Source organism: Theropithecus gelada, chromosome 16 (assembly GCF_003255815.1).
Source record: "Theropithecus gelada isolate Dixy chromosome 16, Tgel_1.0, whole genome shotgun sequence".
In the NCBI taxonomy this organism is placed as follows: domain Eukaryota; kingdom Metazoa; phylum Chordata; class Mammalia; order Primates; family Cercopithecidae; genus Theropithecus; species Theropithecus gelada.
This window is the reverse complement of record NC_037684.1, coordinates 28,261,869-28,277,977: the sequence shown is the minus strand read 5'-3', so window position 1 is coordinate 28,277,977 and position 16,109 is coordinate 28,261,869. Positions and strand designations below refer to the sequence as shown.

At 46.2% G+C, this 16,109-nt stretch overlaps 1 protein-coding gene across 2 annotated transcripts in view; it reads right to left on the bottom strand.

The window, feature by feature from the left end:
- WIPF2 (WAS/WASL interacting protein family member 2) overlaps window positions 1–16,109 on the bottom strand; it is a 67,964-nt gene that overhangs the window by 29,906 nt on the left and 21,949 nt on the right. For both annotated transcript variants that reach the window (XM_025363735.1, XM_025363736.1), the window contains exon 2: window positions 4,324–4,454. In XM_025363735.1, the coding sequence (XP_025219520.1) occupies window positions 4,324–4,386 (63 nt within the window). In that variant the 5' untranslated portion in view covers window positions 4,387–4,454. The remainder of the gene's footprint in view (window positions 1–4,323; window positions 4,455–16,109) is intronic.

Sequence of the window (16,109 nt, the reverse complement as noted above, 5' to 3'; positions counted from 1 at the left end):
CCTAAAAAAAAAAAAAAAAAAAAAATACAAAAGTTAGCTAGACATAGTGGTGAACACCTGAAGTCCCAGCCACTCGTGTGGCTGAGGCATGAGAATCACTTGAACCCGGGAGGCGGAGGCTGCAGTGGGCTGAGATCATGCCACTGTACTCCAGCCTGGGTGACAGTGAGATCCTGTCTCACAAAAAAAAAAAAAAAGAAAAAAGATTTCACTTTCTGAATATCTTTTTTTTTTTGAGACACAGTCTCGCTCTGACTGGCTAATTTTTGTATTTTTAGTAGAGACAGGGTTTCACTATGTTGGCCAGGCTGGTCTCAAACTCCTGACCTTGTGATCCATCCGCCTCAGTCTCCCAAAGTGCTGGGATTACAGGCGTGAGCCACCACACCTGGCCTCTAAATAACATTTTTTTTTTTTTAGATGGAGTCTCGCTCTGTTGCCCAGGCTGGAGTGTAGTGGTGCAATCTCGGCTCACTGCAAGCTCCGCCTCCTGGGTTTACGCCATTCTCCTGATTCAGCCTCCGAGTGGCTGGGACTACAGGTGCCCACCACCACGCCCACCTAATTTTTTCTATTTTTAGTAGAGACGGGGTTTCACCATCTTAGCCAGGATGGTCTCGATCTCCTGACCTCGTGATCCGCTTGCCTCGGCCTCCCAAAGTGCTAGGATTATAGGCATGAGCCACCGTGTCCGGCCTCCCTCTAAATATCTCGACTCCACTATCCATGCTGATAGCTTTAGTTTAGACCTAAATTTTCTTTTTCTTTTTCTTTTTTTTTGGGGGGGGGGGGATGGAGTCTTGCTCTGTCGCCCAGGCAGGAGTGTAATAGTGCGATCTCCACTCACTGCAACCTCCACCTCCTGGGTTCAAGTGATTCTCCCAACTCAGCCTCCCTGGTAGCTGGGATTATAGGCACCCACCATTATGCCTGGCTAACTTTTTTTGTATTTTTATAGAGATGGGCTGTCATTATGTTGGCCAGGCTGGTCCTGAACTCCTGACCTCAGGTGATTCGCCTGCCTCAGCCTGCCATAGTGCTGGGATTACAGGCATGCGCCACTGTGCCCAGCCTTAGACCTAAATTTTCAGTGGCAACAGGCCTCTGTCTCCAGGCTCGACCCCAACCCCAGTCCCCCAAACTGCATTGGAAAGGTGCAAAAACAGGTTACTCTTGCTGCTGAAAATATTTCAACAACTTCTCATGATGGTCAGAAAAAAAATCTAAACCCTCAGCGTACATCTCCAGCTGCATCTGCTACCACATCCCCTCAAGCAATAATCTAAACCTCTATATGCTTTCTTACAAATCAGCACGAGGCCGGCACAGTGGCCCACACCTGTAATCCCAGCACTTTGGGAGGCCCAGGCAAGAGGATCACTTGAAGCCAGGAGTTCAAGACCAGTCTAGGCAACAAAGTGAGACTCTGCCTTTACAAAAAAAAAAAAAAAATTTTTTTTTTTTTTTGAGACAGAGGTTCAAGTGCTGGGATTACAGGCATGAGCCACTGCACCCAGCCTAAAAAAATTTTTTTTTAAATTAGCTACGTGCAGTGTCATGCACATGTAGTGCCCTCTACTTAGGAGGCTGAGGCAAGCGGATCACTGAGCCCAGGAATTAGAGGCTGCAGTGAGTTATGATCAGAACCACTGCACTCCAGCAACAGAGTGAGACCCTGTCTCATTCATTAATTAATTAACACCAAATCAGTATCTTTCCACATGCTGCTTCCTCAGCTTCAAGTGCCCTCCCTCCCTCCTTTCTTTCTGGCTAAGCTCTACTCATGGTTTAAGACTCAGCTCAAGTATCACCACCTACCTAAAAGCCTTCATTGACTGCCTCCTCTTTCTACCCTGACTATAATCATACAAGCTCTGCTTTATTTTTTTGAGACAGAGTCTCACTCTGTCACCCAGGCTGGTGTGCAGCGGCGTGATCTCAGCTCACTGCAACCTCTGACTCCCTAGTTCAAGCGATTCTCCTGCCTCAGCCTCTCAAGTAGCTGGGATTACAGGCAAATGCCACCACGCACAGCTAATTTTTGTATTTTTAGTAGAGATGGGGTTTCACCACGTTGGCCAGGATGGTCTCGATCTCCTGACCTTGTGATCTGCACGTCTTGGCCTCCCAAAGTGCTGGGTGCAATCTCTGCCTCTAGGGTTCAAGTGATTCACCTGCCTCAGCCTCCCAAGCAGCTGGGATTACTGGCTCCCAACCACCACACTCAGCTAATTTTTGTATCTTCAGTAGAGATGGGAATAGAGATGGGGTTTCGCGGTGTTGGCCAGGCTGGTCTCAAACTTCTGACATCAACTGATCCACCCACCTCGGCCTCCCAGAGTGCTGGGATTACAGGTGTGAGCCACCACGCCCGGCCAAGCTCTGCTTTTATCTACTTCATTTATTGGGCTTCCACACAAAACTTCATCTAAAAGGCGGTTCATACATATTCTTAAAACAAAATGTCTAAAAACTACAGGTTATGAAAACAAACAGAAGTGGGTAAACCTGAACTCTAGTTCTAGTTCTGAAACAAATTAGATAGGCAAGTCACTTTTCCTCTTCAGGGTACAATTTCTCAACTGTTAAACACTTAACATATACACATAAACACACATACACACCTATGCATGCACGCATACACTTCTCTGGCCTACTCTTCTCTGAAGTTACTTTTACTTCCAAATTTTACAAAAATAGAATGCATACAGGTTCCTTTGGTTCCTTTTTTTTGAGACGGAGTCTCGCTCTGTCACCCACGCTGGAAAGCAGTGGCATGATATCCGCTCACTGCAAGCTCTGCCTCCCAGGTTCACGCCATTCTCCTGCCTGAGCCTTCCAAGTAGCTGGGACTACAGGAGCCTGCCACCACGCCCGGCTAATTTTTTGTATTTTTTAGTAGAGACGGGGTTTCACCGTGTTAGCCAGGACAGTCTCAATCTCCTGACCTCGTGATCCGCCCGCCTCGGCCTCCCAAAGTGCTGGGATTACAGGCATGAACCACTGCGCCCAGCACCCCCCCGCCTTTTTTTTTTTGAGACGAAGTCTCGCTCTGTCACCCAGGCCAGAGTGTGGCGTGATCTCAGCTCACTGCAACCTCCACCTCCTGGGTTCAAGCAATTCTCCTGCTTCAGCCTCCTGAGTGACTGGGATTACATGCGCCTGCCACCACACCTGGCTAATTTTTGTATTTTTAGCAGAAACATGACTTCACCACGTTGGCCAGGCTGGTTGCGAACTCCTGACCTCAAGCAATTCGCCTATCTCAGCCTCCCAAAGTGTTGGGATTACAGGTGTGAGCCACCGCGCCTGGCCTCAGGTTCCCTCTTTCTCATGTGAAACCAGGTATCACAATCCAGGTATGGTTAAAGTAGCTTCCTGTTTGGTTCAAAAACCACACTGCTTTTTTTCCTATTATTGAATCTTTCGGTCTTCGAACCAACACATTTCAAAACTCCTTTCCTTCTTGATAAGGTGTTGGACTTGATGGACTTGGCTTTAAAATGAACTGATTTTGAATAGAAAAGATGATGAAGTGGTATCAAGAGACAACCACTAAGAATCCTCAGGCCAAGTGCGGGGGCTCACGCCTGCAAACCCAGCACTTTGGGAGGCCGAGGCGGGAGGATCACGAGGTCATGAGTTCAAGACCAGCCTGGCCAACATGGTAAAATCCCATCTCTACTAAAAATACAAAAATTAGCTGGGTGTGGTGGCGCATGCCTGTAATCCCAGCTACTTAGGAGGTGAGGCAGAAGAATCTCTTGAACCCAGGAGGTGGAGGTTGCAGTGAGCCGAGACCGCGCCACTACACTCCAGCCTACGCAACAGAGCGAGACTGTCTCAAAAAAAAAAAAAAGATTCCTCACCACTTTTTCCTCAAAAATGCCAAAGAAACAACAAACTAACTTTTATACAGCAAATAGTTTTAGGGGAAAACACTAGCTCCTACTCCAATGCCACCGTGTCCAAATCTCCATTTAGAGTGAACCAGGACAAGGAAAGCACACATGCCATTATGGTCCTAAGAGGACGTCTCAGGAATCAGAACCAGCTAAAGAAGATGGACTTGTTTATTCTCCACCTTCCTATACCACATGTCATTGATTATATACTATGTCTTGTACAAGGAAGCCCTATGTATCCTTTAATGCTAGGAATAACAATCTGGAATGTTAAAAACAGAATGAAAGAATAGGAATGCTATGGGTAGGAAAATCTAGAAATTTTAACCAAAGGGGTTAAAAAATAATAATAATATGTGAGGACCATCAACCTATTTACTCAAAGGTTTTGAGATAGCCTGATGGAAGGACTACCTACCTGATGAAACGTGGGAGGTGGAGGAGGGCCAGGTGGGGGTGGCGGGGGAGGAGGAATTGGCATTCTTGCCCTGCTCCAGTTGGCACTGTTCTCTCTCCGTCTTTATTTGTAGCTTTAGGTCATTCATATACCTGCAAATGAAACAAATTCATAACAACAGCTTTACCATTAGATACAAGTGCCCAGGAGAACAAGAGAACTGGGCATGACAACTGAAAGAGACTGCACACCTCATCTTCTAGTTCCACTGTGATACAGTCCAGAGCCTGGCAAATCTGTTTAAATCAGTTGTTTTAATTTGCAATTTCCTAATGACTTATGATACTGAACATCTTTTCATATGCTTTTCATATGCTTGTCATCTGTTTTTCTTCTCTGGTAAGGTGTCCAGGACTTCTGTCCCTTTTTTTTTTTTTTTTTTTAAAGAGACTGGGTTTCTCTCCATTGCCCAGGCTGAAGCACAGTGGCACAATCACGGCTCACTACAGCCTAGAACTCCTGAGCTCCAGCAATCCTCCCACCCCAGCCTCTCGAGTAGCTGGGACTACAGGCACACGCCATTACGCCCACCTAATTAAAAAAAAATTTTCGGACTGGGCATGGTGGCTTACGCCTGTAATCCCAGCACTTTGGGAGGCTGAGGTGGGTGGATCACGAAGTCAGGAGATCGAGACCATCCTGGCTAACACAGTGAAACCTTGTCTCTACTAAAAATACAAAAAATTAGCTGGGCAAGGTGGCGGGCGCCTGTAGTCCCAGCTACTCGGGAGGCTGAGGCAGGAGAATGGCGTAAACCCAGGAGGCAGAGCTTGCAGTGAGCTGAGATCCGGCCACTGCACTCCAGCCTGGGCAACAGAGCAAGACTCCGTCTCAAAAAATAAATAAATAAACAAATAAATTTAGGGCCGGGCGCGGTGGCTCAAGCCTGTAATCCCAGCACTTTGGGAGGCCGAGACAGGCAGATCACGAGGTCAGGAGATCGAGACCATCCTGGCTAACACGGTGAAACCCCGTCTCTACTTAAAAATACAAAAAATTAGCCAGGCAAGGTGGCGGGCGCCTGTAGTCCCAGCTACTCGGGAGGCTGAGGCAGGAGAATGGTGTAAACCCAGAGGTGGAGTTTGCAGTGAGCTGAGATCCGGCCACTGCACTCCCACTACCGCCTGGGCAACAGAGCGAGACTCCGTCTCAAAAAAAAAAAAAAGAATAAATAAATAAATAAATAAATGAATAAATTTAGGCCGGGCACAGTGGCTCACACCTGTAATCCCAGCACTTTGGGAGGCCAAGGCGGGCAGATGACCTGAGATTGGGAGTTCAAGACCAGCCTGACCAACATGGAGAAACCCTGTCTCTACTAAAAATACAAAATTAACTGGGTGTGGTGGCGCATGCCTGTAATCCCAGCTACTGCGGAGGCTGAGGCAGGAGAATCACCTGAACCTGGGAGGCAGAGGTTGTTGGGGTGAGCTGAGATCGCGCCACTGCACTCCAGCCCGGGCAACAACAGCGAAACTCTGTCTCAAAAAAAAAAAATCAGAGATGGGTGCTCACTATATTGCCCAGGCTTGTCTCCAACTCCTGGCCTCAAGCAATCATCTCACTTCAGCCTCCCAGCTGGGATTACAGGAGTGAGGAACCATGCCTGGCTGGGTTGTTTTTACTTTTTTATTGTTGTATTTATTGTTGTATTTTTTTTTTTTTTTTTTTTTTTTTTTTTGAGACGGAGTCTCGCTCTGCCGCCCAGGCTGGAGTGCAGTGGCCGGATCTCAGCTCACTGCAAGCTCCGCCTCCCGGGTTCACGCCATTCTCCTGCCTCAGCCTCCCGAGTAGCTGGGACTACAGGCGCCCGCCACCGCGCCCGGCTAGTTTTTTGTATTTTTTAGTAGAGACGGGGTTTCACCGTGTTAGCCAGGATGGTCTCGATCTCCTGACCTCGTGATCCGCCCGTCTCGGCCTCCCAAAGTGCTGGGATTACAGGCTTGAGCCACCGCGCCCGGCTATTGTTGTATTTTTAATTGGGTTGTTTTTACTTTTTTATTGTTGAGTTTTAAGAGCTCTTTGTATATTCCGTATAACAGTCCTTTAACAGCTATATCTTCTGCAAGTAGTATTTTCTCCCAGTCTGCGGTTTATCTTCTCATTTTCTTGATTTTTATAACCTCTTAAAAATGTGAAAATCAGGCCAGGCGCGGTGCCTCACGCCTGTAATCCCAGCACTTTGGGAGGCCGAGGTGGGCAGGTGAATCACCTGAGGTCAGGAGTTCGAGACCAGCCTGACCAATATGGTGAAACCCTGTGTCTACTAAAAATACAAAAATTAGCCAGGCATGACTACCATGTGCCGGTAGTCCCAGCTACTCAGGAGGCTGAAACAGAATTGCTTGAACCCAGGAGGCGGAGGTGCAGTGAGCCAAGATCATGCTACTGCCCTCCAGCCTGGGCAACAGGGTGAAACTCCATCTCAAAAAAAAAAAGGAAAAATCATTCTTAGTTTATGGGCCACAAAAAAACAGGCTGTAGACCAGAGTTAACTTATGGGCCACAGTTTACCAACATCTGGTATAGTCACATCCCTGGAATCTGATAGCCATTTATCAGGTCACCAAACACTTTAACACTCAAAAACTATATAGTTGTCCCTCTATTATAGTCTGTGAGTAATCCTCATTTTACAGATCAGACTAAAACCAGAACTCAAGAACAATACCCCCACAAAGCCATTTTAAGGAAATCCCATTTTTTGACCCCCTCCCCCCAAAAAATGGAAGCCAAAATAAGACGGTCACCATGAGTACAACTTACAGATGACAAGAAAGGTTCAAGAGGGTAACCAACCTCACCAATCAATCCATGGAAGAACTGCTTCTAAGCAAGGTGACCAATAAGATTAGGAGGCCAGGCGTGGTGGCTCATGCCTATAATCCCAACACTTTGGGAGGCCGAGACAGGAAGACGGCTTGAGCCCAGGAGTTCAAGACCAGTCTGGGCAACATGGTGAAATCCCATCTCTACTAAAAATACAAAAATTAGCCCGGCATGGTTGTGCACGCCTGTAATCCCAGTTACCTGGAAGGCTCAGGCAGGAGAATTGCTTGAACCCGGGAGGCGGAGGTTGCAGTGAGCCGAGAACGCACCACTGCACTCCAGCCTGGATAACAGAGTGACACTTTGTCTCAAAAAAAAAAAAAAACATCAAACCTGCATGGCAGCTCACTGGGAAGGCCTGGTTCTGAACTCCTTACATGGGTGACTAAAACCTCTCCGTCAATAATGGAGTAATTTAATACTTCTCTCAATGCTCTGGGAATGATTAAAGGAAAGGGAAATTTTTCCGAAAGTTCTATAAAACCAAAAACTACTGCAGGAGAGTAGAATTTGATCAGAAATGAGACTGTAAAAGTCTTCAAAGTCCCAACTCCTGCCAGTGTGATGCCACTATAGGCTGGCTGCCCAATAGAGCTATTTGCTCTAACCACAAAGAACTGGACAGCACTCAGGCTAGGTGGTTCCCATGGGGAACGGTGTCTGCACTCACTTCAAGAAATAAGCCGATAAATTCCCTCCAAGGGAAATACCTTCTCATTTCTGCTTTCAAAACTAAGAGCAGTCTTGCCTTGCCAGTCGTTTAACATATGAGGCTTTAAAAATTGATCAAAACAGTAAATCATAAGCAGAACATTTATCACCAGGTGAGGGAAAGGAATTTAAAATAAAGAAAACACAAGAAGTAGAAAAACAAACAAACAAAAACCTTTCTTTTCTTTGAATCCCCTGGGTTTACTGTGACCATTCCACTCCAAAGTGCCCACAGCATTATCAAAGAAAGCTAGTAGGAAACAAGTGGGAAAACAGGCTGGGCGCGGTGGCTCACACCTGTAATCCCAGCACTTTGGGAGGCCAAGGTGGGCAGATCACAAGGTCAGGAGATCGAGACCATCCTGGCTAACACGGCGAAACCCCATCTCTACTAAAAATGCAAAAAATTAGCCAGGCATGGTAGCAGATGCCTATAGTCCCAGCTACTGGGGAGGCTGAGGCAGGAAAATCGCATGCACCTGGGAGGCGGAGCTTGCAGTGAGCCGAGATTGCGCCACTGTACTATAGCCTGGGCAACAGAGCGAGACTCCATCTCAAAACAAAAAACAAACAAAAAACAGGGAAAATAACAGTTGATTCAGAAACAAACATTTTCAACTAATTCCAGTCACCAGAGGTCCTGCCTTTTTGAGGGGGTTTCTATTTTCTTTCTTTTTTTTTTTTTGTTGCCCAGGCTGGAGTACTACAGTGGCATCATCTCAGCTCACTGCAACCTCATCTCAGCTCACTGCAACCTCTTCCTCCCAGGTTCAAGCGATTCTCCTGCCTCAGCCTCCCAAATAGCTGGCACTACAGGCGCATGCCACCACACCTGGTTAATTTTTGTATTTTTAGTAGAGACGGGGTTTCACCAAGTTAGCCAGGCTGGTCTCAAACTCCTGACCTCAAGTGGTCCTCTCACCTCGGCCTCCAAAAGTGCTCGGATTACAGGCATCGGCCACTGTATCCGGCCTGGGTTTCTAGTTCTATCAGCCATTGGCCATTGTGATAATTGAAAGGATCCCCTAGAATGACCCAAAAAAGATTCAGACAAGTCCTTTACTCTTTCCACGTCCATAGGTGATCCAATCTACATGCTACAAGGTGAATAATGACCTAAAGAAAACAGCCTTATGCCTGTCAGTGTGCTCCACTTATTTAAGCAAAGCAGGAATTCTCTAGCATGGCAATTTTTTTTTTTAAGCAATATATTATACAGTTAAAGATGCCTTCCTAAAATAGACTCAATTCAAACTCTAACTGAAAAATACATTCATCAGTGGCGCTTGCCTATAATTCCAGCTATTCAAGGGGCCAAGGAGGGAGGATCACTTCAGCCTCTGAGTTTCAGCCCAGCCTGGGCAACATAGGAGGACCCCTTTAAAAAATTAAATGCATAAAAAAAGTCAAAGAAACATCATCTTTATCAAGTGACTGACTTTAGTGTTGACTACCAACAGTGGCTCTCAAGCTTTCTTCTGGCTCCACAGGGACTGTATGCATGACACACTCCTATCAATGCCATTTATTACATAATGATGCATTATCCTTCCCATTTTATGGGTGAGGACACTGAAGTCCCAGAAGTAGGGGTACCTATATGTACATGAGAAAAACTGACTCATCAAAGGGCAACTGCCCAAGATCACTCAGGAGTAAAGTGCAGAGTTAGGCCTCATATCCAGGTCTCCTGACTTCTTCCTTTTCACTAATCACTATGGAGAAAACAAAAAACTCCCCTAGAAATTAGTGTGGTTTAGCAATTTTCTATTTTTCCCCAAATGAAATTTAACTCATTCCAGATTTCTTAGTGACAGAATACAAACAGGCTACGCACGGTGGCTCATGCCTGTAATCCCAGCACTTTGGGAGGCTGAGGCGGGCGGATCACGAGATCAGGAGACTGAGACCATCCTGGCTAACACGGTGAAACTCTGTCTCTACTAAAAAAATACAAAAAGTTAGCTGGATGTGGTGGGCGCCTATAGTCCCAGCTACTCGGGAAGCTGAGGCAGGAGAATGGCGTGAACCCGGGAGGCGAAGCTTGCAGTGAGCCGAGATCGCGCCACTGCACTCCAGCCTGGGTGACAGAGCGAGACTCTGTCTCAAAAAAAAAAAAAAAAAAAAAGAATCTAATAGCTTTTTTTTTGAGTCAGGGTCTCATTCTGTCTCCCAGGCTAAAGAGCACTGGCACCATCATAGCTCACTGTAACCTCAAACTCCTGGGCTCCAGTGATCCTCCTGCCTCAGCCTCCCGAGAAGTTAGGACTACAAGTGAACACCACCACATGCAGCTAAGGATCTAACAGCCTTGAGGTTAAACCTGACATTAAATTTAGAAAAGAACAAGAAGGTTCTCTACAGAATTTTAAGTATTTCCTTTCTGATCTATTAAATTAGAACTACAAACCTCACCATCTGTGTTCTTCAGAGACCTTGATTTTCAGAAACATCTTGAGGCTGCCTCAAGTTCGGCAACACAGTAATTCTCATTCCTTTCTTAAGCCCTTCCATCTTAAAAACCATGATAAAGGCCAGGCGCAGTGGCTCACACCTGTAACAATCCCAGCACTTTGGGAGGCCGAGGCGGGTGGATCACGAGGTCAGGAGATCAAGACCATCCTGGCTAACATGGTGAAACCCCGTCCCTACTAAAAAAAAAAAAAAAATTCCAAAAAATTAGCCAGGCATGGTGGCGGGTGCCTGTAGTCCCAGCTACTTGGGAGGCTGAGGCAGGAGAATGGCATGAACCCGGGAGGCGGAGCTTGCAGTGAGCCGAGACTGCGCCACTACACTCCAGCCTGGGCAACAGAGCCAGACTCTGTCTCGAAAAAAAAAAAAAAACAGATAAAACAAGCTTTTCACAACCTCAGGAGTCAATATCTTAAAAATAAACACCAGAGAATATTATTTAAAATCTTCCTGATGTCCGGCTGGGCGGGGTGGCTGAGGCCTATAATCCCAGCACGTTGTGTGCTGAGGCGGGCAGATCACAAGGTCAGGAGATCGAGACCAGCCTGGCCAACATGGTGAAACCCTGCCTCTACTAAAAATACAAAAAATTAGCCAGGCATGGTGGCAGGTGCCTGTAGTCCCAGCTACTCTAGAGGCTGAGGCAGGAGAATCTCTTGACCCAGTAGGCAGAGGTTGCAGTTAGCCGAGATCACGCCACTGTGCTCTAGCCCAGGCGACAGTGCGAGACTCCATCTCAAAAAAAAAAAAAAAAAATCTTCCTGATGTCAAATTCATCATAGAATTCAGAAATAAGTCTTGATAAAACTCAAGTAATGCACTTTTAAAAATTGCTTCCTGGCAGGGTGCAGTGGCTCACACCTGTAACCCCAGCACTTTGGGAGGCCGAGGCAGGCGGATCACCTGAGGTCAGGAGTTTGAGACCAGCCTGACAAACATGGAGAAACCCTGTCTCTACTAAAAATACAAAATTAGCCGGGCCTGGTGGCGCATGCCTGTAATCCCAGCTACTCAGGAGGCTGAGGCAGGAGAACTGCTTGAACTCAGGACGCAGGTGGAGGTTGCAGTGAGCCAAGACTGCGCCACTGCACTCCAGCCTGGGCAACAAGAGCGAAGATCCATCTCAAAAAAAAAAACAAAATGCTTCTTCTATTCGTCTTTAAAATGACAAAGCCTATTTTTCTCTTCAATTTCCTAATGTTTCACTCCAAATATTCCTACATTTGAAAAACAGGAGACTTCCTTAGTACAAAAACACCAACTACTACCTTTTACATGTGATAAATGAAGAATCCAGTTTAGTTGTTGCTTTTCTCGTACACTTAAAATTATCTAAGAGGTATCCTAGTTACCACTACAATCTGGGGCCTTTATTCAAATGGCATTCTGCTGCTCTAAAACTCAGGTTTCAATTGCAAGTTATTTTAAAAAGACACGAAAATCAAGAACAATTCTAAATCTTAATGCTATCTTCTATTTTCATGCCTCAGGTAACAGTACTTTCCTTTGATGTCAGTTTTGACTACAAAGTAAATTACAGTTTTTGTATCAAAGCACTGAACAAAATCCCACAAGAGGAAAAAACTGACCTTAAAAAAACAGGCCACCTCCCTCACTCAGCAAAATCTTAAGGTCCCAGTTCTTCCTTACAAGAATCAGTCATATGAATAGGAATCTGAGACATCAACAAGAAAATCATCTTTTTTTCTTAAATATATGTTTAATTATTTAATATCCTAATAAACCATTTATCAACACAAAGAAACAGAGATAGGTAAAACAAATTTCAGGATCCTCTCTGAAAAAACCACAATAGCTTTGTCTACTCTATCTCCCAGACAATCTAAGGAGAAGACAGTTGTGTCTTCAAAAGAAAAAGATTCCAGACACTCCTCCCTAATGGAATTCTTCTCATCCCATAGTTCAAATCAAATGAAATCTCTCTAACAGTATCAGAGATGAAACATAAATGTTTGGTAGAAAGAGAGTCAGGCAGGGCATTATGGCTCAAGCCTGCTATCCCAACACTTTGAGAGGCTGAGGCAGGAGGATCGCCTGTGCTTAGAGACCAGCCTGGGTAACAAAGTGAGAACCTGTCTCTATTTAATAAGAAGTATCTTTTAGGCTAGGCGCAATGGCTCACGCCTATAATCCCAGCACTTTGGGAGGCAGACGGATCTCTTGAGGTCGGGAGTTTGAGACCAGACTGGCCAACACGGTGGAACCCCCATCTCTACTAAAATTACAAAAAAAAATTAGCCAGGCATGGTGGCAGGTGCTTGTAATCCCAGCTACTCGGGAGGCTGAAGTGCCAGAATCACTTGAACCCGGGAGGCGGAAGTTGCAGTGAGCCGAGATTGCGCCACAGCACTCCAGCCTGGGCAACAGAGAGAGACTCCACCTCAAAAAAAAAAAGGCCGGGCGCGGTGGCTCAAGCCTGTAATCCCAGCACTTTGGGAGGCTGAGACGGGTGGATCACAAGGTCAAGAAATCGAGACCATCCTGGCTAACATGGTGAAACCCCGTCTCTACTAAAAAATACAAAAACTAGCCAGGCGAGGTGGCGGGCGCCTGTAGTCCCAGCTACTCGGGAGGCTGAGGCAGGAGAATGGCGTAAACCCGGGAGGCGGGAGCTTGCAGTGAGCTGAGATCCAGCCACTGCACTCCAGCCTGGGCGACAGAGCGAGACTCCGTCTCAAAAAAAAAAAGAATTTTTAAATTTTTATTTAAAAACTGATGTATCAGCTGTTCACAACCTTTCAATACAACAACCCACCCCAACAACATTCACAACGAACAAGAAGTTCAAAATTACCAAGGTCACTTTGTATATTTTTCAACCAGGTTTTAGACAAAAACAGAATTAATAGCAAGAAACCAAAGACAATTGCAACAAATGAAAATAAGTAAAAATTGAATGGGTAGGTTTTGTTAAAATTGGATTTTAAATTCGACAGCAATTTCACCCATTCTGATAAGTACTTAACAATTACTAACTCAACCCTACGGTGGCCCATTAATATCAATTTAAATATCCTGAGGCTGGGTGCAGTGGCTCATGCTTGTAATCCCAGCACTTTGGGAGGCCAAGCGGGGTGGACTGCTTGAGATCAAGAGTTTGAGACTAGCCTGACCAAGTTGGTGAAACCCCATCTCTACTAAAAATACAAAACTTAGCTGGGCACGGTGGCAAAAGCCTGTAATTCCAGCTACTTGGGAGGCTGAGGCACAAGAATCACCTGAACCCAGGAGGCGGAAGTTGCAGTTAGCTGAGATTGCACCACTGCACTCCAGCCTGGGTGAAGGAGTAAGACTCTGTCTCAAAAAAAATAAAAACAAGACCAGAGGCGGTGGCTCTTGCCTGTAATCCCAGCACTTTGGGGGGTCGAGGCAGGTGGATCACTTGAGGTCAGAAGTTCAAGACTAGCCTGGCCAACATGGTGAAACCCCATCTCTACTAAAAATACAAAAATTAGCCAGGTTTAGTGGCACACGCCTGTAACCCTAGCTACCTTGGGAGGCTGAAGCAGGAGAATCGCTTGAATCCGGGAGCCAGAGGTTGCAGTGAGCCAAGATTGTGCCACTGCACTCCAGCCTGAGCGACATAGCAAGATCCTGTCTCAAAACAAACAAACAAACAAAAAAAAAACCTTGAAATAAGAATTAAAATTTGGAGGAACATTTCATACACCTATGTCCATTTTAACAAATGAGTTGGGGTTTTTTTTGTTTTTTTGTTTTGTTTTGAGACGGAGTCTCGCACTGTCGCCCAGGTTGGAGTGCAATGGCGCGATCTCGGCTCACCACAACCTGCACCTCTCAGGTTCACACGATTCTCCTGCCTCAGCCTTCTGAGTAGCTGGGATTACAGGCGCCCACCACCACACCCGGCTAATTTCTTGTGTTTTTAGTAGAGACGGGGTTGCACTATGTTGGCCAGACTGGACTGGAACTACTGATGTCGTGATCCGTCCACCTCAGCCTCCCAAAGTGCTGGGATTACAGGCCTGAGCCGCCACACCCGGCCAACAAATGAGATCTTAAGCACAGACAGTACCATATCTTTCTAGGGTTCTCTCTCATTATTCTACAGCATACCATAGCTGCTCAGGAGTCACTTGCTGAATTGAACAAAAGTAAATATAAGAGTAGCACAGGTCTAGCCGGGGCACAGTGGCTCACACCTATAATCCCAGCACTTTGGGAGGCTGAGGCGGGTGCATCATTTGAGGTCAGGAGTTTGAGACCAACCTGGACAACATGGTAAAACTCCATCTCTACTAAAAATACAAAAATTGGTTGGGCGTGGTGGCGGGCACCTGTTATCCCAGCTACTGGGGGGCTGAGGCAGGAAAGTCGTTGAACCCAGGAGGTGGAGGTTGCAGTGAGCCGAGACCATGCCATTGCACTCCAGACTGGGCAACAAGAACGAAACTCAGTCTCAAAAAAAAAAAAAAAAAAAAAAAAGAGCAACACAGGCAGCGCACGGTGACTCACGCCTATAATCCCAGCACTTTGGGAGGCCGAGGCAGACAGATCACTTAAGGTCTGGAGCTTGAGACCAGCCTGGCCGACATGGTGAAACCCCTGTCTCTACTAAAATACAAAAATTAGCTGAGTGTGGTGGTGCGCACCTCTAATACCAGCTACTTGGGAGTCTGGGGCAGGAGAATTGCTTGAATCCAGGAGGAAGATGTTGCAGTGAGCCGAGATCATGCCACTGTACTCCAGCCTGGGCGACAGTGAGACTTAAAAAAAAAAAAAAAAAAAAAGAGTCGCACTGTCTAAAAGAGCAATCAAATGTGGGTGGAGGAAAATGCAGCAAAGGATGGATCAACATGCCAGAAACAGAAAAGAGACAGAAGAATGGAGATATCTATGAAAAGAGGAAAGGAAGAACACAAGGCTATACACGTTGTTCAATGCTCCAAAAATTTTTAATATGCTGAATGCACTCATGCATCCATCATCCAATTAAGTATCCACCACTTAATCCACTTAATAAATATTGAAGCACCCACTGAGTGCCAAAGTATTTTTCTAGAACAATGGCTGTCAACCAGGAGGGATTTTGTTCCCCAGAGTCATTGACAATGTCTAGAGACATACTTGTCACAACTAGGGTAGGGAGTGCTCCTGGCATCTAGTGGATAGAAAACATGGATGCTGCTAAACATCCTCCAACGCATAAGACAGCCACCCACAATAAAGAATTATCTGGTCAGGACAGGTGTGGTGGCTCACACCTGTAATCCCAACACTTTGGGAGGCCGAGGTGGACGGATCACTTGAGGTCAGTAGTTCGAGACCAACCTGGCCAACATCGTGAAACCCTGTCTCTACTAAAAATACAAAAATTAGACAAGCATGGTGGCGGGCGCCTGTAATCTCAGCTACTCAGGAGGCTGAGGCAGGAGAATCACTTGAACCCAGGAGGTGCAGGTTACAGTAAGCCGAGATCGTGCCACTGCACTCCAGCCTGGGCGACAGAATGGGACTCTACCTCAAAAAAAAAAAAAACAAAAAACGAATTATCTGGTCTACAATGTCAACAGTGCTGAGGTTGCTAAGCCCTGTACTAGAAAATAAGCAAGATGGCCGGGCGCGGTGGCTCAAGCCTGTAATCCCAGCACTTTGGGAGGCCGAGACGGGCGGATCACGAGGTCAGGAGATCGAGACCATCCTGGCTAACACGGTGAAACCCCGTCTCTACTAAAAAATACAAAAAACTAGCC